Raw genomic sequence first — 21,011 nt, forward strand, 5'->3', positions numbered from 1 at the left:
ATCACGTATTTTCACAATTCCGGAACCGGATCTCAGTCATGCATGGATGGATTTTGTTCAGATTTAGTACAATGTGTTGTACATATACAGGTGCATTTCGGTCATGTTCTGCTTTGAATGTATATGTCACTAAAATACTGAACGGAACGAGGATGTGTCATTGACAATGACTTGTTAAGTTTGTAATTATTTGAGGGGGGGGGGAACAGGAAACAGAATCAAGTCAACCAATAAGGAGAAAAAGTAGGTTTTTCTCTCAAAGCAAGAATGTTTATTTTCATTAATCTAGCAGTTACACAGGAAATGAGCGCAGAATACAGATAAATCTTAGGATAAAACATTGATTCAAAATTTACAATCTTAACAAGCACGTTTACACTATTACTAAACCAATAGAAAAGTTATTAAATAATCACTCTAAATTGCTTTCCCATGTGCAACCACATCACCCCTCTATTTTTTTTTCAAATTTTCATAGAAATACTATATTACACTTTTTACACATACACTAAAAAGACACTACTGGCATCCACCACTGGGATGTTTTAAATAAAGCTTTCGGTAAAAAGATTAATCGCAAAAGTTATCAGCTACTCTAATAACTGTAGTGGAATGGTTGCGATAAGATTTTATTTTTTAAATGATCTCTGAAAGCTTGGCTAATAATTTCAGTTTCAATCTCAAACATGTTCACTTGTACGTAAACAGCTTTAATTTTGGTGATTTTTTTCAAGGCAGCTAGAGAAAATCTGTACATTTACAAAGCTTTGAACATTTCACTTTTATACACCCTTCTGTTGTTCAGTCATTAGTTAAGTCATGAGAAGTTCTAGTGGCAAAAACAAATTAAAACACTTAACATTTTATTTTGAAATAACTACAGAAAGTCAACTAACATTCCACTGTTGATTTCAACATAATGAACAAGAAAAATAGTGATATTACCGGTAGTCAAAAATACATTATTGTAAAAATAAAATTTAATGAGATTGTGTTCTGATATGCTGCGGTGAAATTTGGATTTAATAAATGGGCGAGACAAAGTTAGCATGCAAGTTTCCAAAATGTGAATTTCTTACCACAAAAGATTTTGAAATGGTTGTATAGTACAACAAGGCATCTTTTGTTCAAACACATGAAATGAAACATGAAAATTTGGTAACGCAAGTGAGAAACAGATTAGTAAACTACCGGGGTAAATGCTTTCAGGGACAATTGTTGGCTAATTTTTGTTTATTTTTTTTACCTGCAGACATCAATAATGTGCAAATAAAACATGTTATAGATAGACTTTGTAATGTAGCAAATTAGCTTCAGACTAAATTAAAAATATTGTCTGATAACATCTGCATGCTCTAGGTCTGAATTATTGTGAAGATTTGTTAACATTCTCATTTAATCTTTGTTTTTACATACTTTTCTGCAGCAAATGAAATTCAGCATATCCAGATTTATTGCCCAGTGAGTGGAAAAAAATTGTACATATTTAATTGATATTAAAGCTGGTATAAGGTTAAGTCAGCAAGTTTTCAATAATACATGTATTTATATTCAATAGTAGTTACACTCTCATGATGGATACATGTACCACATTTCAAAAGATGTAAAATTTTGGCCTAAAGTATTGCCAGACATACTTTTCTGTATTTTATTTGTAGCCTCTGATGCATGAAGTAGTATGTGCCATATACCAAATGTCGCATACAACATTTTACAACTGATGTTTCAAGTGCAACTTTCTCAAGTAGTCAAAATTTGATGAGAAGGATTGTCCCTTAGGATTAGTTTTTCTGTGCAATGCTTTTAGGCCACTTCCTTCCAACGAGAACTCATAACATCTGTTTCATCAGCATCCAGGTGAACTTCACACATATCACATTTTATACTTCCAAGGTTAGTTATATTGAGCTTGTTCCGAAACGCGATTTGAAACCTCATTAAAGATGGACAGTTTCTGACGTGCATAAATTATGACTGCCATAACTACCGGATTTTGTGATTTTTCGAATGGGCAGAATCCGTACATGTACTGATTTCACTTTGTGGCTCATTTTACTACATACATTATGTTATGAAGACTTACAAATAATTTTTAACAGGTAAACAATTTTAAATTCACAAATACAAAAATGAATTTCTACATGTGTCATACATTATGGAGTTCTGTATTGACTGTGAAGCCTCACTCTGCTATGTCTCTTTCTAAAATGCATCATGTATAAGAGAAACTGAATAAAAACAGCTAAATTATGTGCATCCCAGTGACGACCAACAGTAAGTGACAGTGAAATAGCCACAGCATATTCTTACTGCAATGACAAGCTTTTTATAAAGTTAACTCTTTCAATGCCTCCCCTGCTTAAATTTAGGTTTCTCTAATTTCTTTGTTAATTTTGGACCAGATTAGCTACTTAGTACATTATTTTCTCTATTTCTCTGAAGAAGCGATTCAGTGAAAATAAAATCAAGTGAATAGACCTATTTTCATATATTTTACATTCAACTCAGTGAAAATAAACTCCATACAAATCAGCCAAAATATCTTAAATCCATCTAAAATAAAGTATTTTACAGTACATAATTTTTGAATATTATAAAAAATTTATATGGATATATTTTGTGAAGGATGACAGCAATTTAGCCGTTCAAAAAGTTTTCAATGTATTTGTTTTTTAGCCATGGGCATTAATAAAAAACAATGATGTAAACAGAAATCTTTCCTGGTGTCACAAAGATGCGTCAACCTGTTGCAATGGCCTTACTTGACATCAGACATAATCCTTTCGAGACGTTTGTCCTGGTCAAACAAATTCAGGAAGACGCTTATTATTCTGGGGTCACCATGGAAAACTGTTTACATAGATGAACTTTTAGCATAGACTAATATAAAGGCTCACTGAAAAAACTACATAAAGGCTACTTATAAATATTTTCAAATAATTTACAGTAATTATTTTTATCATCCATTTGTTTTTAGATATATTATTGAGAAAAGAATTTAATTTACTCTTATCAGGGGGACTTATAATGTCAAAGTCTAATTTATCAAACTTTTCAGCAACCAAGGTACATTCATAGTGTAGTTATACAAGCGTTTTGTTACAATCTTCATGAGAATAGGTAAAATTCAGGATTTTAAAAATGGTTTTGTTGACCCTACCAATACACTAGTCATGAGCTTTAAAAATACATCAGTAAGTGAGAGCAAAACACTTGTGTCATGAAATTATACCATTTCCGGTCACTAAACTTTACAAAAAAATCAATCAATCCACTGAAAAAAGATGTCATCACAAAATAAAACTAGAGATATATCTGTCACTGGTGGTTTCGCCTATCTGAGGTCATAGTTCAGTTGTGATGGAATCTGAGATGGATAGATACTCAACGTCTATTGCACCATTCTTCGCTATTACACATAGAAAAGTCGCACTGTAGATGTACTGACCAATAACTCTTCATCAAAAAATTTGGTTTCTATGGTAACATTACCACTGGAAGAAAAAAAAGTATGTGTATACGTTACACTAGAATGAAAAATATTCTTCAGGACCTCCACTAACCTTTCTCCAGTTGACAATTTGTCACTTTTTACCACCAAAAGAAAACAAAACATGCAGCAAGTCGGCTGAGATAGCTCCGCTGTTAGCAATAATGCACATGTCAATTAAAGAACAAAAGATATCATTAGAAAATGAACAATATGTAGGACTTGCTGTTTTTAACAAGAATTCAAAAATATCACTTTTCACCAAAAATGACAAAATATCAAAATTAGATATTTGAAGATATCACCACAAAATTAAAAAATCTAAAAGAGGACCACATGTAGTACCTATATATGTAATATAAAAGCAATTGGACTTGTGGTTTTTAACAAGAACTCGAATATATCATATTTTACCAAAAATCACAAAAATATTCATCAAAATTAGAGAATTGAAGATATCATCACGAAATAAACACATCTGAGAGAGGTCCACATGTAGTACCTATATATGTAATATCAAAGCAATTGGACTTGTGGTTTTCAACAAGAAGTCAAAAATATCACTTTTTACCAAAAATGACAAAAATATTCACCAAAATTAGAGAATTAAAGTTATCATTACAAAATGAACAAATCTGAGAGAGGTCCACATGTCGTACCTATACATGTAATATAAAAGCAATTGGACTTGTGGTTTTTAACAAGAAGTCGAAAATATCACTTTTTACCAAAAATGACAAAAATATTCACCAAAATTAGAGAATTGAAGATATCATCATGAAATGAACAAATCTAAAAGAGGTCTACCCAAGGTACATATACACCAAGTATCAAAGCATTCAGGCTTGTAGTTTTCAAGAAAAAGTCGAAAAAGTAAAACATTGACGCGGACGACAATGGACAATCACTCATATGATAAGCTCCGCTCAACAAAGTCGACAGCGGAGCTTACAAAAAAACAATCCTCCCTCCTCCAAAAATAATACTGTAGAAAAATATTTGAATATTTAATATTATCAGATTTTATGTTGCATGAATATTCATTAGATGTTAACTGGTTTGTAAAGAAATCAAGAAATTTTATTATTACATATAATTATTGACTGGATTTTAATTTGAATTATTCACCTATCAGTGAAAATGAGGCCCAACGAATAATAATCTGTTTGCATTCTGTTGTCTCAGTCTAGACTATATTCTGCAGAACACAATATAACAATGACTAATAATATTACGACATGCAGCAGAATTGATTGCTAGCTATACTGTGTATGACTTACTTTAAAACATTAGCTGGCATCATTTGTGATTCAGGGGCTGCTTCTATAATGGACTGCCATGTATTCGTAGAACTAGGAATTACAAAACCAAAATCAAAATACCATTCTGAAAGAAAGAGACAATATATCAATCAGTGAAATCTTTTCTTTCAACCAGATTACTGTAAATACCTGCTGTCATTTTTGGAAAGTTAAACTATCAAATTTTCACTGAATTGCGATGTTTCATAATAAATGGCACTAGTTCATGAACAATATTTGTTGTGGCTATCAATAATATTTTTGAACTGGATACAGCTTTTGTAATCTGAGTTCTACAGCTGAAGCATCTAAGCTTGTGAGGGTGCATTAGCTGTACGAGTAAGGGCCACAAAAGCCATATCCAGTCCATATAGGTTTTATCATATACATTATGGATTCTGTTAAAAATAAATACAATTTATCTGAGCTATTGGTTTTTCATTTGTTTCAGTTATTAATCTTATTTATTCCATTTATTCAATCATTCACACTGGACTGATATTTGTGTGCTCAACACCAGACACCAACAAGACGTGCATGTGTTCTAATATTCGGTCTATATTAACGGAACTCATTCAAAATAGAATGCATAATCAATCGAAGGTGTGCTTAAATTTCTGCACTAAATATTTATGTATCAATAGCTAGTTGTAGTATTCACAACGGATTTCAGCTGTGGCAATGTAACTGGTACCCTGTTGAAGAAAGTTTATAGTGTGTATCTTCAAATTTTTTACCATAGAAATACCTTTATAATTTATTTACTCACAGTTGATAAAATATCTCCCCCCACCAGAAAGGAGTACTCACCTTCTAAGCATCTGCCTTTAAACAAAACTTTCTGTTCTAACCGAAATTTATCCATCTGCTCTTGTGATGAAAAATTTATTTCTCTAGAAACACTTTTACATTTAAGAATCTTTTTTGGTACCCTCGCCTCGTGTTCAGAACCTGGCACTGATCTGTAGGGAAAACAAACAATACACAATGAACATTTAAGAAATTATTTGGTAATCAGGCCTTGTGTTCAGAAGCTGGCACTGATCTGTAGGGAAAAACGAACAATACACAAAAAGAATTTCTGAATTTTTTTTGGTACCCTGGGATTGTGTTCTGAACCTGACACTGATCTGCGAAGAAAACCAACAATACACAATGAACAATAACATTCAACCACAATTGTTATCTTAAGTAATGCAAATTCTATTATTTCTGTGATGAAAAGCACTAATTTTAGGGGCACTCTCTGTCATTCATAGTTGAGATACAAGATATGGAGATAATATTTTGAAATCCAAAGAATAAATACTCAAAATATAAAATTATAATTTGTTGAATTTGGTTTCCATAGAAACATGGGTCAATGACATCCGATGAAAAACATTTGAATGTAATGCATTGTGTTCTCTAAGCCGTTATGACGTACCATTGACGCACACAGATTTACTGTGACGCAAGTAGTTATGCTAATTTGCTGGCGCATCTTTCATGCAACAAAAAATCGTACATTGATATCACAATCATGAACAAGATAGCTCTGCTGTTATCAATGCACATTTCAAGAACTGAGGATATCATTAGAAAATTAACAAATCTGAGAGAGGGGTATCTAAAGGTAAGGTATCTAAATGTATAGTATCAAAGCAAAGAATGTCCCTTTTTCTAAAATACCGTACTTATTTGGGCAAGAGCCCATGCCTGGACAAACGCCCACCCCCCACTTTTGACACAATAAAGAAGTTGAGGTCATATCCGGGCACACGCCCAGGGGGTCTTTTTCTACACAAAACAAAAAAACTATTTTCTATTCGTTGACTGAAGTCTGTCCTGATACTTATAAAAATTGTTAATTGCGTAAAACAAGGGGTGAACGCAAAATAGCTGTGACAGCTTTCTGCCTTCAGGGCAGCGGGTTCATCGCTGATTTTTTTCAGAATCATAACAGTCAGCAAGTCTATAAAGATAAATACAAGCAGCCTATCGGCTGAGATAGCTCCGCTGTTAGCAATGCACATTTCAATTAAAGAACTGAAGACATCATTAGAAAATGAACAATATGAATTGTATCAAAAGCAATCGGACTTACAGTTTTTAACAAGAAGTCAAAAATATCACTTTTTACCAAAAATTACAAAAATATTCACCAAAATAAATTAATTAGAGAATTGAAGATATCATCACAAAACGAACAAATCTGAGAGAGGTCCACATGTAGTACCTATATATGTAATATCAAAGCAATCGGACTTACAGTTTTCAACAAGAAGTCGAAAATATCACTTTTTACCAAAAATGTAAAAAATATTCACCAAAATTAGAGAATTAAAGATATCATCACGAAATAAACAAATCTGAGAGAGGTCCACATGTAGTACCTATATATGTAGTATCAAAGCAATCGGACTTACAGTTTTCAACAAGAAGTCGAAAATATCACTTTTTACCAAAAATGTAAAAAATATTCACCAAAATTAGAGAATTAAAGATATCATCACGAAATAAACAAATCTGAGAGAGGTCCACATGTAGTACCTATATATGTAGTATCAAAGCAATTGGATTTGCGGTTTTTAACAAGAAGTCGAAAATATCACTTTTCACCAAAAAATGACAAAAATATTCACCAAAATTAGAGAATTAAAGATATCATTACAAAATGAACAAATCTGAGAGAGGTCCACATGTAGTACCTATATATGTAATATCAAAGCATTTGCACTTGCGGTTTTTAACAAGAAGTCGAAAATATCAGTTTTTACCAAAAATGACAAAAATATTCACCAAAATTAGAGAATTAAAGATATCATTACAAAATGAACAAATCTGAGAGAGGTCCACATGTAGTACCTATATATGTAATATCAAAGCAATTGCACTTGCGGTTTTTAACAAGAAGTCGAAAATATCACTTTTTACCAAAAATTACAAAAATATTCACCAAAATTAGAGAATTAAAGATATCATTACAAAATGAACAAATCTGAGAGAGGTCCACATGTAGTACCTATATATGTAATATCAAAGCAATTGCACTTGCGGTTTTTAACAAGAAGTCGAAAATATCAGTTTTTACCAAAAATGACAAAAATATTCACCAAAATTAGAGAATTGAAGATATCATCACGAAATGAACAAATCTGAGAGAGGTCCACATGTAGTACCTATATATGTAGTATCAAAGCAATTGGACTTGCGGTTTTTAACAAGAAGTCGAAAATATCAGTTTTTACCAAAAATGACAAAAATATTCACCAAAATTAGAGAATTAAAGATATCATTACAAAATTAACAAATCTGAGAGAGGTCCACATGTAGTACCTATAGATGTAATATCAAAGCAATTGCACTTGTGGTTTTTAACAAGAAGTCGAAAATATCACTTTTTACCAAAAATGACAAAAATATTCACCAAAATTAGAGAATTAAAGATATCATTACAAAATGAACAAATCTGAGAGAGGTCCACATGTAGTACCTATATATGTAATATCAAAGCAATTGCACTTGCGGTTTTTAACAAGAAGTCGAAAATATCAGTTTTTACCAAAAATGACAAAAATATTCACCAAAATTAGAGAATTAAAGATATCATTACAAAATGAGCAAATCTGAGAGAGGTCCACATGTAGTACCTATATATGTAATATCAAAGCAATTGCACTTGCGGTTTTTAACAAGAAGTCGAAAATATCAGTTTTTACCAAAAATGACAAAAATATTCACCAAAATTAGAGAATTGAAGATATCATCACGAAATGAACAAATCTGAGAGAGGTCCACATGTAGTACCTATATATGTAGTATCAAAGCAATTGGACTTGCGGTTTTTAACAAGAAGTCGAAAATATCAGTTTTTACCAAAAATGACAAAAATATTCACCAAAATTAAAGAATTAAAGATATCATTACAAAATTAACAAATCTGAGAGAGGTCCACATGTAGTACCTATAGATGTAATATCAAAGCAATTGCACTTGTGGTTTTTAACAAGAAGTCGAAAATATCAGTTTTACCAAAAATGACAAAAATATTCACCAAAATTAGAGAATTAAAGATATCAACATGAAATGAACAAACCTAAGAGAGGTCTACCCAAGGTACATATACACCAAGTATCAAAGCATTTAGGCTTGTAGTTTTCAAGAAGAAGTCGAAAAAGTAAAACATTGACACGGATGACGACGACGGACAATCACTCATATGATAAGCTCCGCTCGACAAAGTCGACAGCGGAGCTAATAAAAGCAGAAATGGTAGTTCTATTTTTGAAATATGTCGTGGCTCTAAAAAGGGCCGGCCGTTTGGTTTGTGCTTCCTTAGAAACGATTCAAGCAAATCGTATAAGGAGAGCCGCTAAGCAAGTGTCGCACTCGTTCGGCTTTAGCGTCGTCGACAATGAAAACAATGTTGCAATATTGTAGCAACCCGTACCTGGGAGAATGGTTGAAATCACGTTATTTTGGCTTTTATAAATATTTTGTAGCAGCTTGCGAATCCATAACTGGGGCCAGCAATTTTGCAATGTCACGCCGAAGACTGACGACTTTTTTACCATCTTTTATTAGGGGCCCAAGCCTGTAGGGCGTGGCCCCTATTCTTATTGTTCGGTTTTTTCTTCTTTAAACTTCTTCTTCTTCTTCTTTCTTCCGTAACTTTTTTCGTCGAGCCGTTTGAGAAAACTGCTGAACCAAATAGTTTGAAAATGCTCTATACTTATAGTCTGTAATATGAACTGGTGCAACATGCTTTCAGAATTTTGATTGGCCAATTAGTTTGTCAGCCATATTGAATTGAAATAAAACCGGAAGTGGTTGTTTGACCACTTTCTGAGGGTCTAGGCGTCTAGATTTTTTTATGGTATATAGTACAACTCATGTGTAATAAATATCAGCAATAAAAACTTTAGCGGTCATGTGACTTTTCCCGCCATTTTGTTTTTCCTAAAAACGGTAAAAAACACTTTAAAATCTTCTTCTTCAGAACCGCCAAGTAAAATGTTCTCATATTCAGTACTTAGCTTCTACATATGGAGCAGATTTAGATTTGAGAAATTCATTATGATTGGTCACGTGGTTTGGCCGCCATTTGGGATTTGTTCTCAACAGGAAGTAGTTTTTTACTCATGCCACAGTTGAGCGTTAATCTCAAATATTGCGTCATGGCATGTCCCTATCTAACCCTTTCAGAAACCTGAAAAAGATTTCAGATCAATCACATGGTTTGGCCGCCATCTTGGATTTTGAGGAAAATTGACCAAAAGTTTGGGCATTTGTTTCTCAGAGGTGATTCAACGAATCTACTAGATGTTTTTACATTTACCATGCCTGGCCTCAACTCCATATGGAAAAAATAATATATTTTCGATAAGTCACGTGGTTTGGCCGCCATCTTGGATTTTGTGAAAATTGAAATTATGCAACTACATGTTTTGTATTAGTCCGATTGGAATAAAATTTTGTATGTGTATTCTACTCTTTAGATACATTCTTTCCCCTGAATGGCATATGGCTAGGTCATGTGGCTACGCGCCCATGGGGTGGGGGGCTTCTAACCTCATTAATATGCATAGCTGCTATATCTCAAGCACTGTTGCAGTTAGGAAGATGATTCCTGTGTTATCATGACAACAGTGAACAAGCAATTTCATTAAAATAACAGATTACCATATATGGTCATGTGAATTCATTAATATGCATAACTGTTATATCTCAAGCACTGTTGCAGGTAGGAAGATGAAAGCTGCGTTATTATGATGATGTTAAACAAGAGATTTGAATAAAATAACAGATGACCATATATGGTCATGTGAGCTCATTAATATGCATAATCGTTGTATCTCAAACACTTTTGCAGTTAGGAAGATGAATCCTGTGTCATTATGACAACAGTGAACAAGAGATTTGATTAAAATAACAGATAACCATATATGGTCATGTGAACTCAGTAATATGCATGACCATTATATCTTAAACACTGTCGCAGTTAGGAAGATAAATCCTGTGTCATTATGACAACAGTGAACAAGAGATTTGATTAAAATAACAGATAACCATATATGGTCATGTGAACTCATTAATATGCATAGCAGTCATATCTTAAACACTGTTGCAGTTAGGAAGATGAATCCTGTGTTATTATGACAACAGTGAACAAGAGATTTGATTAAAAATAACAGATGACCATATATGGTCATGTGAACTCATTAATATGCAAAGCAGTCATATCTAAAACACTGTCGCAGAGCAGGACATGTAACAAGTGTCATTATGAAGACATTGAATGAAAGATGTAACTGACATTAGAAATGGCTATATATGATTATGTAATCTCATTATTAAGAACATGGCTCATTATATATCCTGAAAACCATATTTCGATAACCAAACCAGTTAAATACATGGTACCAACTTCATGTTGACCTCATGTTACTGATAATTCAAGCTACCTGATTGTCTAACATGTGACCACATTAATTATGAAACAGAATCTTGTCAGCTTGGGCCCCGGTGACGCCGCTTGCGGCTTTAATTGCATTTCTGTCACGAAAACTATTCTTCTGTCGTTGGATAAAAAAAAACTTCTTATTTCAAGTCCACCGCGATATGCATATAGTGAGACATTCCAACCGCCGGAACTTGCTGAATGATAACTTTCACCGTGATTAATAAGCGTCAAGTCTGATAAGAAAGCAATGTCACGATTTGACCTTTATGATGAAATACTAGTAGTGATGTCATTCTTAGCCAATCAGTAAAGCAGATGGATAAAGGTCAAAGATGATTGCCAGACTGTAAACAAAAGCATCGTGTGCCATCGCAGCAGAGCGACCTCATTTTTCTTGTCTCTTTATTGTGATTGGAGATGAATGAAAAGTGACAGACTGCGAAATCCGTGGATTAAAAGTGCTAAGTCCAAATTGTGTGGGACGATATCGACGAACTTCAGGAAGAAGTTGTAGGGATTTTGTTGGACGGCTACAGTGACGCCGACTTGGACTTTGAGGGTTTTGAGTTTGACGAAGATGGCAATGAACGTACAAATAAAGATCAGAGAAGTTTTTCTTCAAACAGCTATGAATTTTTATAATTTTTACTGTGTAAATTTTTAAATTATTATTGATCTTGTACGACGGTTGATTCGTAATTTGTCGGGACCGGAAATCATTTTACGCAGTTTAACCCCTGACATTTTAATTCATTTTGAGAACACGCGTATTGGGCGTGTTTGTCGGCGGGAAAATCCTAATTCAAATGATTCCTCACTGTCGATTTTTATTATTTCTGGTTTATTTGTCACATTATAAGCAATACATTATTTTTGTTTTACTTCTAGTGTTGCATATTGTTCATTTATTTCCGTTGCATGTTTTCATTTGCCGTTCTATTCCCTGCCACAGTTCGATCTGGGTGTTGTCAATTTTCGCAAATTTTCATTTTCTTTGCCGGGGATCTCCTGGCAAACGCCCACCCCTTCTTTTTGGCAATTTTCCATGTTCAGGACCCTGGGCTTATACCCAGATAAATACGGTAACAAAATTATTCATCAAAATTAAAAAATTGAAGATACTTGTATCATCATGAAATGAACAAATCTGAGAGAGGTCTATCTCAGGTACCTTCTTCTTTAACATCAAAGCAATTGGACAAGGTACATACGGGTATACACCAAGTATCAAAGCATTCAGGCTTGTAATTTTCAAAAAGAAGTCGAAAAAGTAAAAGTTGACACAGACATTGTAACCAGATTATTAGTTGTTGAATATTCTAATCACATATTTCATAAATCATTAATTCCTACATCTATAACTTGTGCTTCATCATGCAGAAAGGTTTATCGGTACATAGTATTTTAAGAAATATTCAATTTTAACAGTATTGAGATGGTTGACTACATTTGTCACAGAAGCATCTGTTAAAGCATGCTGTCATTTTTTTTATTGATCTGTTTTTAGTTGTTTTCATATCTATGTCCAATTGAACTGAAATTGCCTTTGTATTACCATTAACATTTCATTAAAAGTGTTTTATATGGAGGTTGGATTTTTTATTGATTTCCAATTTATATTTTTTGGTTTGTCTCAAACACAAGATGATACAACAAAAACACCTTTGAGATGATGAAATTCATAATTAAAGTTTGAACTTTTGCAATGGCAATTAGAATTGTTATATGGTTACAAATCTCATACAGCAATAATTTTCAAGACAAAGTCAAAAATAGCATTTTTACCAAAAATTACCAAGTAAAAACATATTTGCTAAAAATAGAAAATTGAAAACATCATCATGAAATGAACAAATCTGACTGAGGTTTTACTCATGGTACCTACATATCAAGTATCAAAGGCTGGTAGTTTTCAAGAAGAAGTCGAAAATGTAATTGTTGACAGACCACAGACGATGACAGACAATCATCTTTGTGTATATGAACATCTCTACTCTATCATCTTCGATGAACAGAGCTAACAAAGGGGAATCTGCAAAAATATTGCTGAGAGGAAGGTCACACAAGATAGATGTAGTCTTTAACAAAGTATTGACTGTAGTAAAAAATAAACGCATCTCAAAGCCCAAATGAACTTCACCACATACATTTGTATAGTTTTATTTAGCTAATAAAATAAAACGATACTTACAAATCGTCATTGCTCTGCCATAAAATTTTTCCATTTTCTGCATCTCGAAGGTTCATCCAGTTTCTATGACAACTAGTCAAGGATCCATGAACAAATACATATGCACTATGGTATGAATGAATTGCTCAATAGACAACTCAATTATGGTTGGCAATGACAATAGTCAATTATTTCAATCTTTCAATTCTAAATTTGAATACTAGTACATTTGAATATCAGCAAAACATCTCAAGCCATACATTGCACTGCAAATGTAACTTTTTAGCGAGCATGTAATCCCTGATTTTATGGCATTTAGGAAGACAAGAGTCGACACTCTTTTGTTGTATATATACCTAGCGAAATTGTTAATACAACAAATTTTCACAGACTTGTGATTATCAAAAATTTGTCTGTTGTAAAATTACAGCGGTTTATTGTCACATGGAGCTTGTTAGTACTAAATAAAGGTGTTTTCGGTTCAAGCATTGAGGTGCATTTGCTAAATGTAATTATTTGAAAAAATCAAAATCAAAATTCAATATCACCAGAGTACATGTTATAAAACATCATCTCAAAGATCAGTTCTTAAATGTTTGTGTCAATGAATTTGCCAGAAATTAATGCACTAAAAGCAAAGTTGTGAAGTCAGCAAAATGTTCTTTGAAACCTTCGGCATGTGAAGGAATATGCATAATACAATAAATAGCTGGGTATCACCAAGCAAATTGGGTTTTGATCAAGGTAACAGCAATCTGTCCTATCATCACTGAATCTCATGCAGTAATCTCTGCTCAAAGATAGGATTTATTGTATTGAAGATAATAACTTACTGTATAATATTTTAGCTGGAATTAATTTTCGTTGAAAAAAAGGTATATTTGCTGGATTTTAATTTCACTGAATCATTCCTTCAGCGAAAATAGCGAGTGAAAATAAAGTATTTTACAGTAGTCAATAAAAAGCACAATACATCCCGTTTCAAGAAGTATAACACATGAATAACATAAAACAGAAAAAAAGTGACTTGCATTCACTCTACTGAACAACACATCAGACACAACTACCTTAAGGTTGCTAGGCGACAACCACTTACTAGTGGTAATCTATCAAAGCGAGAATGTAATTTCATCATGAATATCTGCAGCATATGATGAAACACAAGTACAATCTTTTCAATTGTTGAATTATGCAATCATACTGAGACATCAGTTCTACATACTCTGCATGGATTCTTTGTGACAGACACACAGTCTGGCATATGTAATCTTAATAATTCATGGCTCTGACACACTTGCACGTGTCAAACTCAAGGAGTTGATTAAAAGAGTAAATATAAATCACACGGGAAAAATACATTCAAGCCATGGGAATAAAGTGCACAATAATTGCTGCATCACTATATTTTACATCACTCAATCGATATTTGTTACTCACATGTTGTGTTGCCATGGTGGCGATACAGATGCAAGGAAAAATAAAGGAAACTGCATATACATGTACACAGTGTGATATCCCTAGAGCTTTCAAATCTTTCATAGCCCACCCAAAACATTGGTTCTAATATTTGCTATTTCTGCACTACAATTACATGTACATGCAATAAAGTGCTGAACCATGAACATAACAAGACTCGACTGTTAATAAAATATTACCATTGCCATGGCAATAGATTGAATAATTTACGTAGGGGATGATAGAGTTGCATACTACATACTATTTATATAAGCATTATATTAAATTCATGCCGTATTATCAGATTATCAATGTGGTTGAAAGGAAGTGTGGCTTAGTCAGAGAATAAAAGTAATCATGTTTCTGGTCACCAGATGTATCAGCTAAAAAGGTGCACATCACTGCTTTTCTCAGTATGTTAGAAAGAATTACAGAAAAAATCAGTTTTAAAGAAAAATACAAAGGACAACATCATTAACAATTTTAGAATTACTTTTCTTTTATTCTGAGCCATAATAAGGCAAAAAAAAATCTGTTGACAAATGTATTAAAGCGAATCTCTAATAAAAGCGCTGATTAATAAAAATCATATTTGATGCATATATGACTTATTTTGACAACTCAGTTGTTTGCGCATGGTAAATAAGTACTAGTGAGAAGATGAAACTTTTTATTTTGACAGAACTAATTAGTCTTGCAATTGTTCTCAACAAAACACTACTAGACATATTGGTCATACTAAATGCATATTCCTTTTAAGAAATAAATTCGGCCGAATTAGTCGTTTTTGTGTGGAAAAATCTCTTGCATACGAACACCTAATTACGCGAAGAACCTAGAACACTTTCCTGGGGTATTTGAAACTAAAAATTGGCATTCCAGCTCAGCAGCCAATCAGCGACGGCCTTACACTTAGATGACAATTTCGGTTTCAAATACCCCGGCTTAGTGTTCTAGGTTCTTCATGTAATTAGGTGTTCGTATGCAAGGGATTTTTCCACATAAGAACAACAAATTCGACCGAATTTTGTTATCAGTTGGCTTAATATAACCCCAACGAACAGTATTTTTGTGAAAGATTGGAAGTTTTGTCCTGATTTGTAGGAATCAGAAAAACGCATTTGACAAATTGGCTCTCATTTAGTTGTATGCGTCATTCAAGATGGCGGCCCCATATAGTAAATATCGCGTTTATTTTATTTTATCAGGTGTGCGCCAGCTGACTGTGCCCCTAACCCTTCCTAAGGACACCTTAATTTGTTCCACAATATGATTGCAAGTAGTATGAAAAATATTGATACATTGTATTCTGTTCACCTTAGATTAAATCATTCACAGTTCCTCTGTGAATCATTGATTGAAAACCAATACTCCTTATTGCAGTGAATCGACATGAAATCCTACATAGCCTACCGATTCAGTCTTGAAGCACTGTCCCATTGAGGGATGGTGCTTGAAGCAAGTAAAAACATTTTTAATTATTAAATCTACTTTCAATGACTTTGTAGAATAAGGTCTGGATGTGTAATTTGTAGAACAGGAGGTCTAGAGACAGTGTTCTCCCCAGGCCTTTCAAGCACTGCGGGCCCGCGTCGCTTAGACAAACAGCCGCGTCGCTTTTGTTTCGCCCGCGATCCTTGAAATCCTGCCCGCAATGCTTATTCACGTTGTATTGTTTACAAGTGTCAGCCTCGTCTAGCACATCTTTAAAACAATAACATGTATTGATCGAAAGGTAATCCCGCCTTTGTGCATAGTTAGCCTTACAAAAACAGTGATAAAAACGGAAGTCTACAAGAAGTTACCAAGTCTATCAAGGGTGCGGAGCTGGCAAACCCAAAATACTAGGGTAGTAATAATTTGCCCATTGCGTCGGGATGGTTTATGCCGAGTTGCTGCACTGCGATTAATTGCGTTTTTACTACTTCATCGCCAGTGACACTAATTACCAAGAATTAAAAAAACAAGTGAAATTAAGTAGCATCGGAAAAAAAACTAAATAAATCGAAGTAAAAATTATTCAACTGCAGACGAGACGGACGAAGAAAAAACGAACCCTGACCTCTAGAAATACCTCATTCATAGTGCGTCATTACCGAGGAACGCCACCCTAAGGCGACGTAACGCATGTAGTGACATCACAACCGATGCATGCTGGGTTACAACGGAGATTTTGATTGAGGTAGCAAAGATGGCGGCGCAGAGTGCATGTTTTTCCGCGATATTTAAAAACAACATTTCGTTGGCGATTTTGATGTAATTTGTAAGTTAATCATCAATGAATCGTTTTAATTAAGCAAACATTCTAAGTTTGTGTATTTTTAAACAAAAAAGTCAGGGACCGATGATCGCAACAGCAGCGGTGAATACCCGTTCAACACAATGCCGTCAGCTGACAATGTTACGGTGATCGTAGCGTTACACAAATAATAGATAGATCAATGAAAAATCGCTGACTTTAGTTTTGAAATGCTGTTATAGAAAAAAATGTCATTATTGATTTATTAATTTCTTCATACAGATTTTCCAAATTTACCTCCACGGATAAACAATATATTTACTGACTGGCTATAAGTATTTCCATTTCTTTCCTGTTCTATTTCAAACTGTATTTGACTTGATGCACACATAAAACACAATGAATGTAAATGATAAAAAATATATGAGATATGTATCTCTTCTTTATTTCAGTTATAATGTTTGTTGGGGAAACTAATTATTATGCAAACAAAATTATGCAAATAAGATGTATTGTTATGTAAATTAGCCGCGATGCTTGGCTTAGAGTCTGGGGAGAACACTGTAGAGATGTAGTTTGTATAATAGAGACCTGAGTTTTAAAATGGTCTGAATTATGCGAGAGATAATTAGCTCTTGTGTCTTGGTTTGCAAGAATGATTGAGCAGAGTTATCACTTTTCTCATACGACATGCTCTTGTGTAAAGATTAAGTTTTGCTGATGAATGCCACAATTCTGAATGTTGTAAACAAATAATTACATGTATAACAATACATGTACTTGCATTACAAAGACTCCAAGTTATACCCTAGAACTGTATTGATACCGGTAATTGTCTCAACTGTGTCATTAGGCTGGCTCTAATCAATTCAATTCTCTCGTGACTGATAAAATCTACTTGAGAGCAATTGTTATTGAAAATTCATGAAAGTTTTAATTGGGGTCACTCAAAGGTCAGAATGACAAACCATATTTACTATATAAGAAGTGCATCTCCAATAGATGTGCATGTAAACGAACAGATGTACTTGTTGCATACTACTCTGTCATTTACATAAACATTTGTGTTATCAATCAAGCAAATTTATAATGGCTTATATACAGCTTTGTTGTTCTGCACAACAATTCAATTAAGAAAGCCTAGTCCCAGTAAAATGGATATGTACTAAGACTACAGCGAATATGAATGAAATTGTGCTAAGCATATAGTTAATATGAATTAATTAAAATAACTTAATTAATGACAATTTATTTTGTCAATCACCATGACAAGATGATGGTATAAATGACAGTGGATATAATCCACACACGGAAGAGTAACTCTAAAAGATTAAATGGAACGATCGATTGTGACACGAAATAACTCGCCTATCGTGGACAGAGCTTCGTTAGTGTCTCACAAAACAAGATTGTAATAAATTAATATTAACAACTGCGAATTAACGCAAAATTGTACTATTATTAATTTAGACAATCTGCAAAAGTGTAATATACTGATGATACAGTCGTACGTTAATTTTACAGCTATTCATCAAATCAGACTCATTTCTGAAACCATGGCAACCACGTTAAATACTGAAAAAAAACATAACGCAGTCGAGTAAATATGTACAGGGGGTATATTACAGTAGCCCAGTGACAGTTCCATCATGATGTTGACATCAGCACACAAGACATCTTACCAAAGGATACAATTTAAAACCCTTCAATATATCATCCGCTTTCGCACGGGGCATGTTTTCGTCTGCTCACTGGAGGTACACAAACGTAAACAGGAGAGCGCACGGTAACCTGGAGCAACCGGTGTTTGACGGCGCAGACAAGAATAAATTGAATTTCCTTAGATAGTCTTTAACCAACGCTCGCTACAACGTTTGAGAGCCAGCAGAAATCCAAGATGGCGTCTTGACGTAATACGGGGTACAGGGAACTCTGAATATCAATCCGCCAAAATAGAAAGTAGTGTTATGAAGCCGAATATATTAAGTGTGACATTAACAAATAAGGGCGATAATTAAGAAAACGAACTTTAACGGTTTTTTTGGCAAAATGTGAAAATAGCGTAGACTTCAATTAATATCACGGAATTATTTTTCACAACACTTCGGCACACATTGTTTAGAAACGGGGTGCTAAAAAATACACCTATGACGCCATTATTGTGGAACCCTGGGATAGACTCAACCGGAAGTCAGCTGCTTTCAACATGTCGTGTATCTGCTAGGAAAAATGTTGACAAAAATAACGAAAACTCGGGTATTGGAGGTTCTTTCGAAGAAAGCGATATAAGCACAAGGTATTTGAGGACAATTTGTAAATTTTAAATTATGTGTTAAATCATTGTTATTTAGGTGTTAACAGTGAATGAACTTCGGATGTTCAAAGGTTATAGTACAGATGACCTGAACTAGTTTACCCCTCCCCCACTAGGGGGAGGGGGGGCATTGCCAGGTGTTTATTTCGTGGCGATGCATTATCACAAATAAATAATAAAAAGAAGCCACACAAAAACAACAATCGATCAAACCTAAAATGAAAAAAAAAAATGATTCCCCCCCCCCCCCCAAATACAAAATGTGTTGGTGGTTAGAATTAAATATTCGTAAATGGATGAGGGTGGGATGCCCCAATCTTTCCTGAAACATAGTCATTTTACGCATGGCTAAAATCTGGGTATGCAACTACATAACCAAATATATCAAGGAATACTCTGATTGAAATTGCTAAAGCATGTTTTTGTGAGATTTTAAAATTGTTTTGGTGGAATAGCATGGTGGAACAGCGTTCATTACCATACACTAGTTTGATATTTGAAACCTGTTTATTATCAGACAAGTTCAATCACATCTAGTATATTTTAATTCTTGCTTTATAGTAAATTTAACGTTGTAAAAAGTATCACAATTAGTGGAGCCTACACTGTATGATTTTCTTTTGCAAAATTCTAGAAAAGAATCTGTCAATATCATGATCAGAATTTCATTCACTATTTATTTTTGATCAAAGTCTAGCAAGAATCCCTTTTACTTTCTCACTAGATTTTTGCTAGATTCTTATATTATAGTACCAAATAATTTCTGATCAGAATATCACTCAATATAACACATTCGATTGTACATTAGTTGACAGTGGAAGAAGTGGTTCAAAATATGTATGGTTTTTTTAAGGTGATCATGGCTATGCGAGACTTTATCGATGGTGAATGTGGTGGGGCGAATCCCCTTATGAAATTGACCACACATTTCACACAAGATAAATCTTTGCAACAAGAAGGGTTCAGAAGAGGTGTTATTCATCCTAGAGATTTAGAAAGAGGTTTCATTGAAGCTCCCGAACAACAGGTGAGTATAAGCGTCAGAGGTTAAAGTAGACTGAGTTCCCATTTTTTTAAAACAATTTTACACTTCCGCCATATGGCTACTTGTGCAAATGTAATATAGCTGACCTGAAAATCATATTTCTTCATTAGTTACAACACCACAACCAGTGTTCCTTCTAAGCCTTATTCTCGCTCAATTTTCTCAGATTCAATTGTAGTTACTCAGTGAAATTTTGTCTTTTGAGAAACTTTCCATGCATTTTGTATGCAGAAAAAACATTTCAAGGGGGAAATGGGCAAATTTTCACAGTATTTTCATGATTCAAAAAAATTTACGGAAACAGTGACCACAACTGTACTACATGTGAACTGCAGATGGCTTTCACTCTACCTGTTGCAAACATTCTCGTATTACATTCACAATTATTATTTCATCACATTTGCATGAAGCCCACTCCACATGTTTTCATCACCCTTTTAACTGTACCACACTGGAGATCAGATTGACATTCTCAAAGTCTTTACAGATAAAGTGGTTAAAATGTGCAATGACAGCTTGTGCTAAAATTATACTGTATAAAATATCATAAAC

The 21,011-nt window shown here is 33.7% G+C and overlaps 2 protein-coding genes across 4 annotated transcripts in view; one reads left to right on the plus strand and one right to left on the minus strand.

Moving 5' to 3' along the window:
- Positions 1-244: 244 nt before the first annotated feature.
- Positions 245-18,979, minus strand: LOC100313575 (cGMP phosphodiesterase delta-like protein). Its single transcript, NM_001168044.1, is given in 5 exon segments — positions 245-3,494; positions 4,771-4,876; positions 5,602-5,753; positions 13,428-13,490; positions 18,793-18,979. Coding segments are annotated over 5 exon segments (447 nt in total). The 5' UTR covers positions 18,837-18,979; the 3' UTR covers positions 245-3,412.
- Positions 18,980-19,284: 305 nt separating this feature from the next.
- LOC100367929 (peroxisomal targeting signal 1 receptor-like) overlaps positions 19,285-21,011 on the plus strand; it is a 28,524-nt gene continuing 26,797 nt past the window's right edge. For all 3 annotated transcript variants that reach the window (XM_085490706.1, XM_006819240.3, XM_085490707.1), the window contains exons 1-2: positions 19,285-19,396; positions 20,268-20,441. In XM_085490706.1, coding sequence (XP_085346832.1) covers positions 20,274-20,441 — 168 coding nt within the window. In that variant the 5' untranslated portion in view covers positions 19,285-19,396; positions 20,268-20,273. The remainder of the gene's footprint in view (positions 19,397-20,267; positions 20,442-21,011) is intronic.

This window comes from Saccoglossus kowalevskii, chromosome 15 (assembly GCF_978046115.1).
Source record: "Saccoglossus kowalevskii chromosome 15, keSacKowa6.1, whole genome shotgun sequence".
NCBI classification, from domain to species: domain Eukaryota; kingdom Metazoa; phylum Hemichordata; class Enteropneusta; family Harrimaniidae; genus Saccoglossus; species Saccoglossus kowalevskii.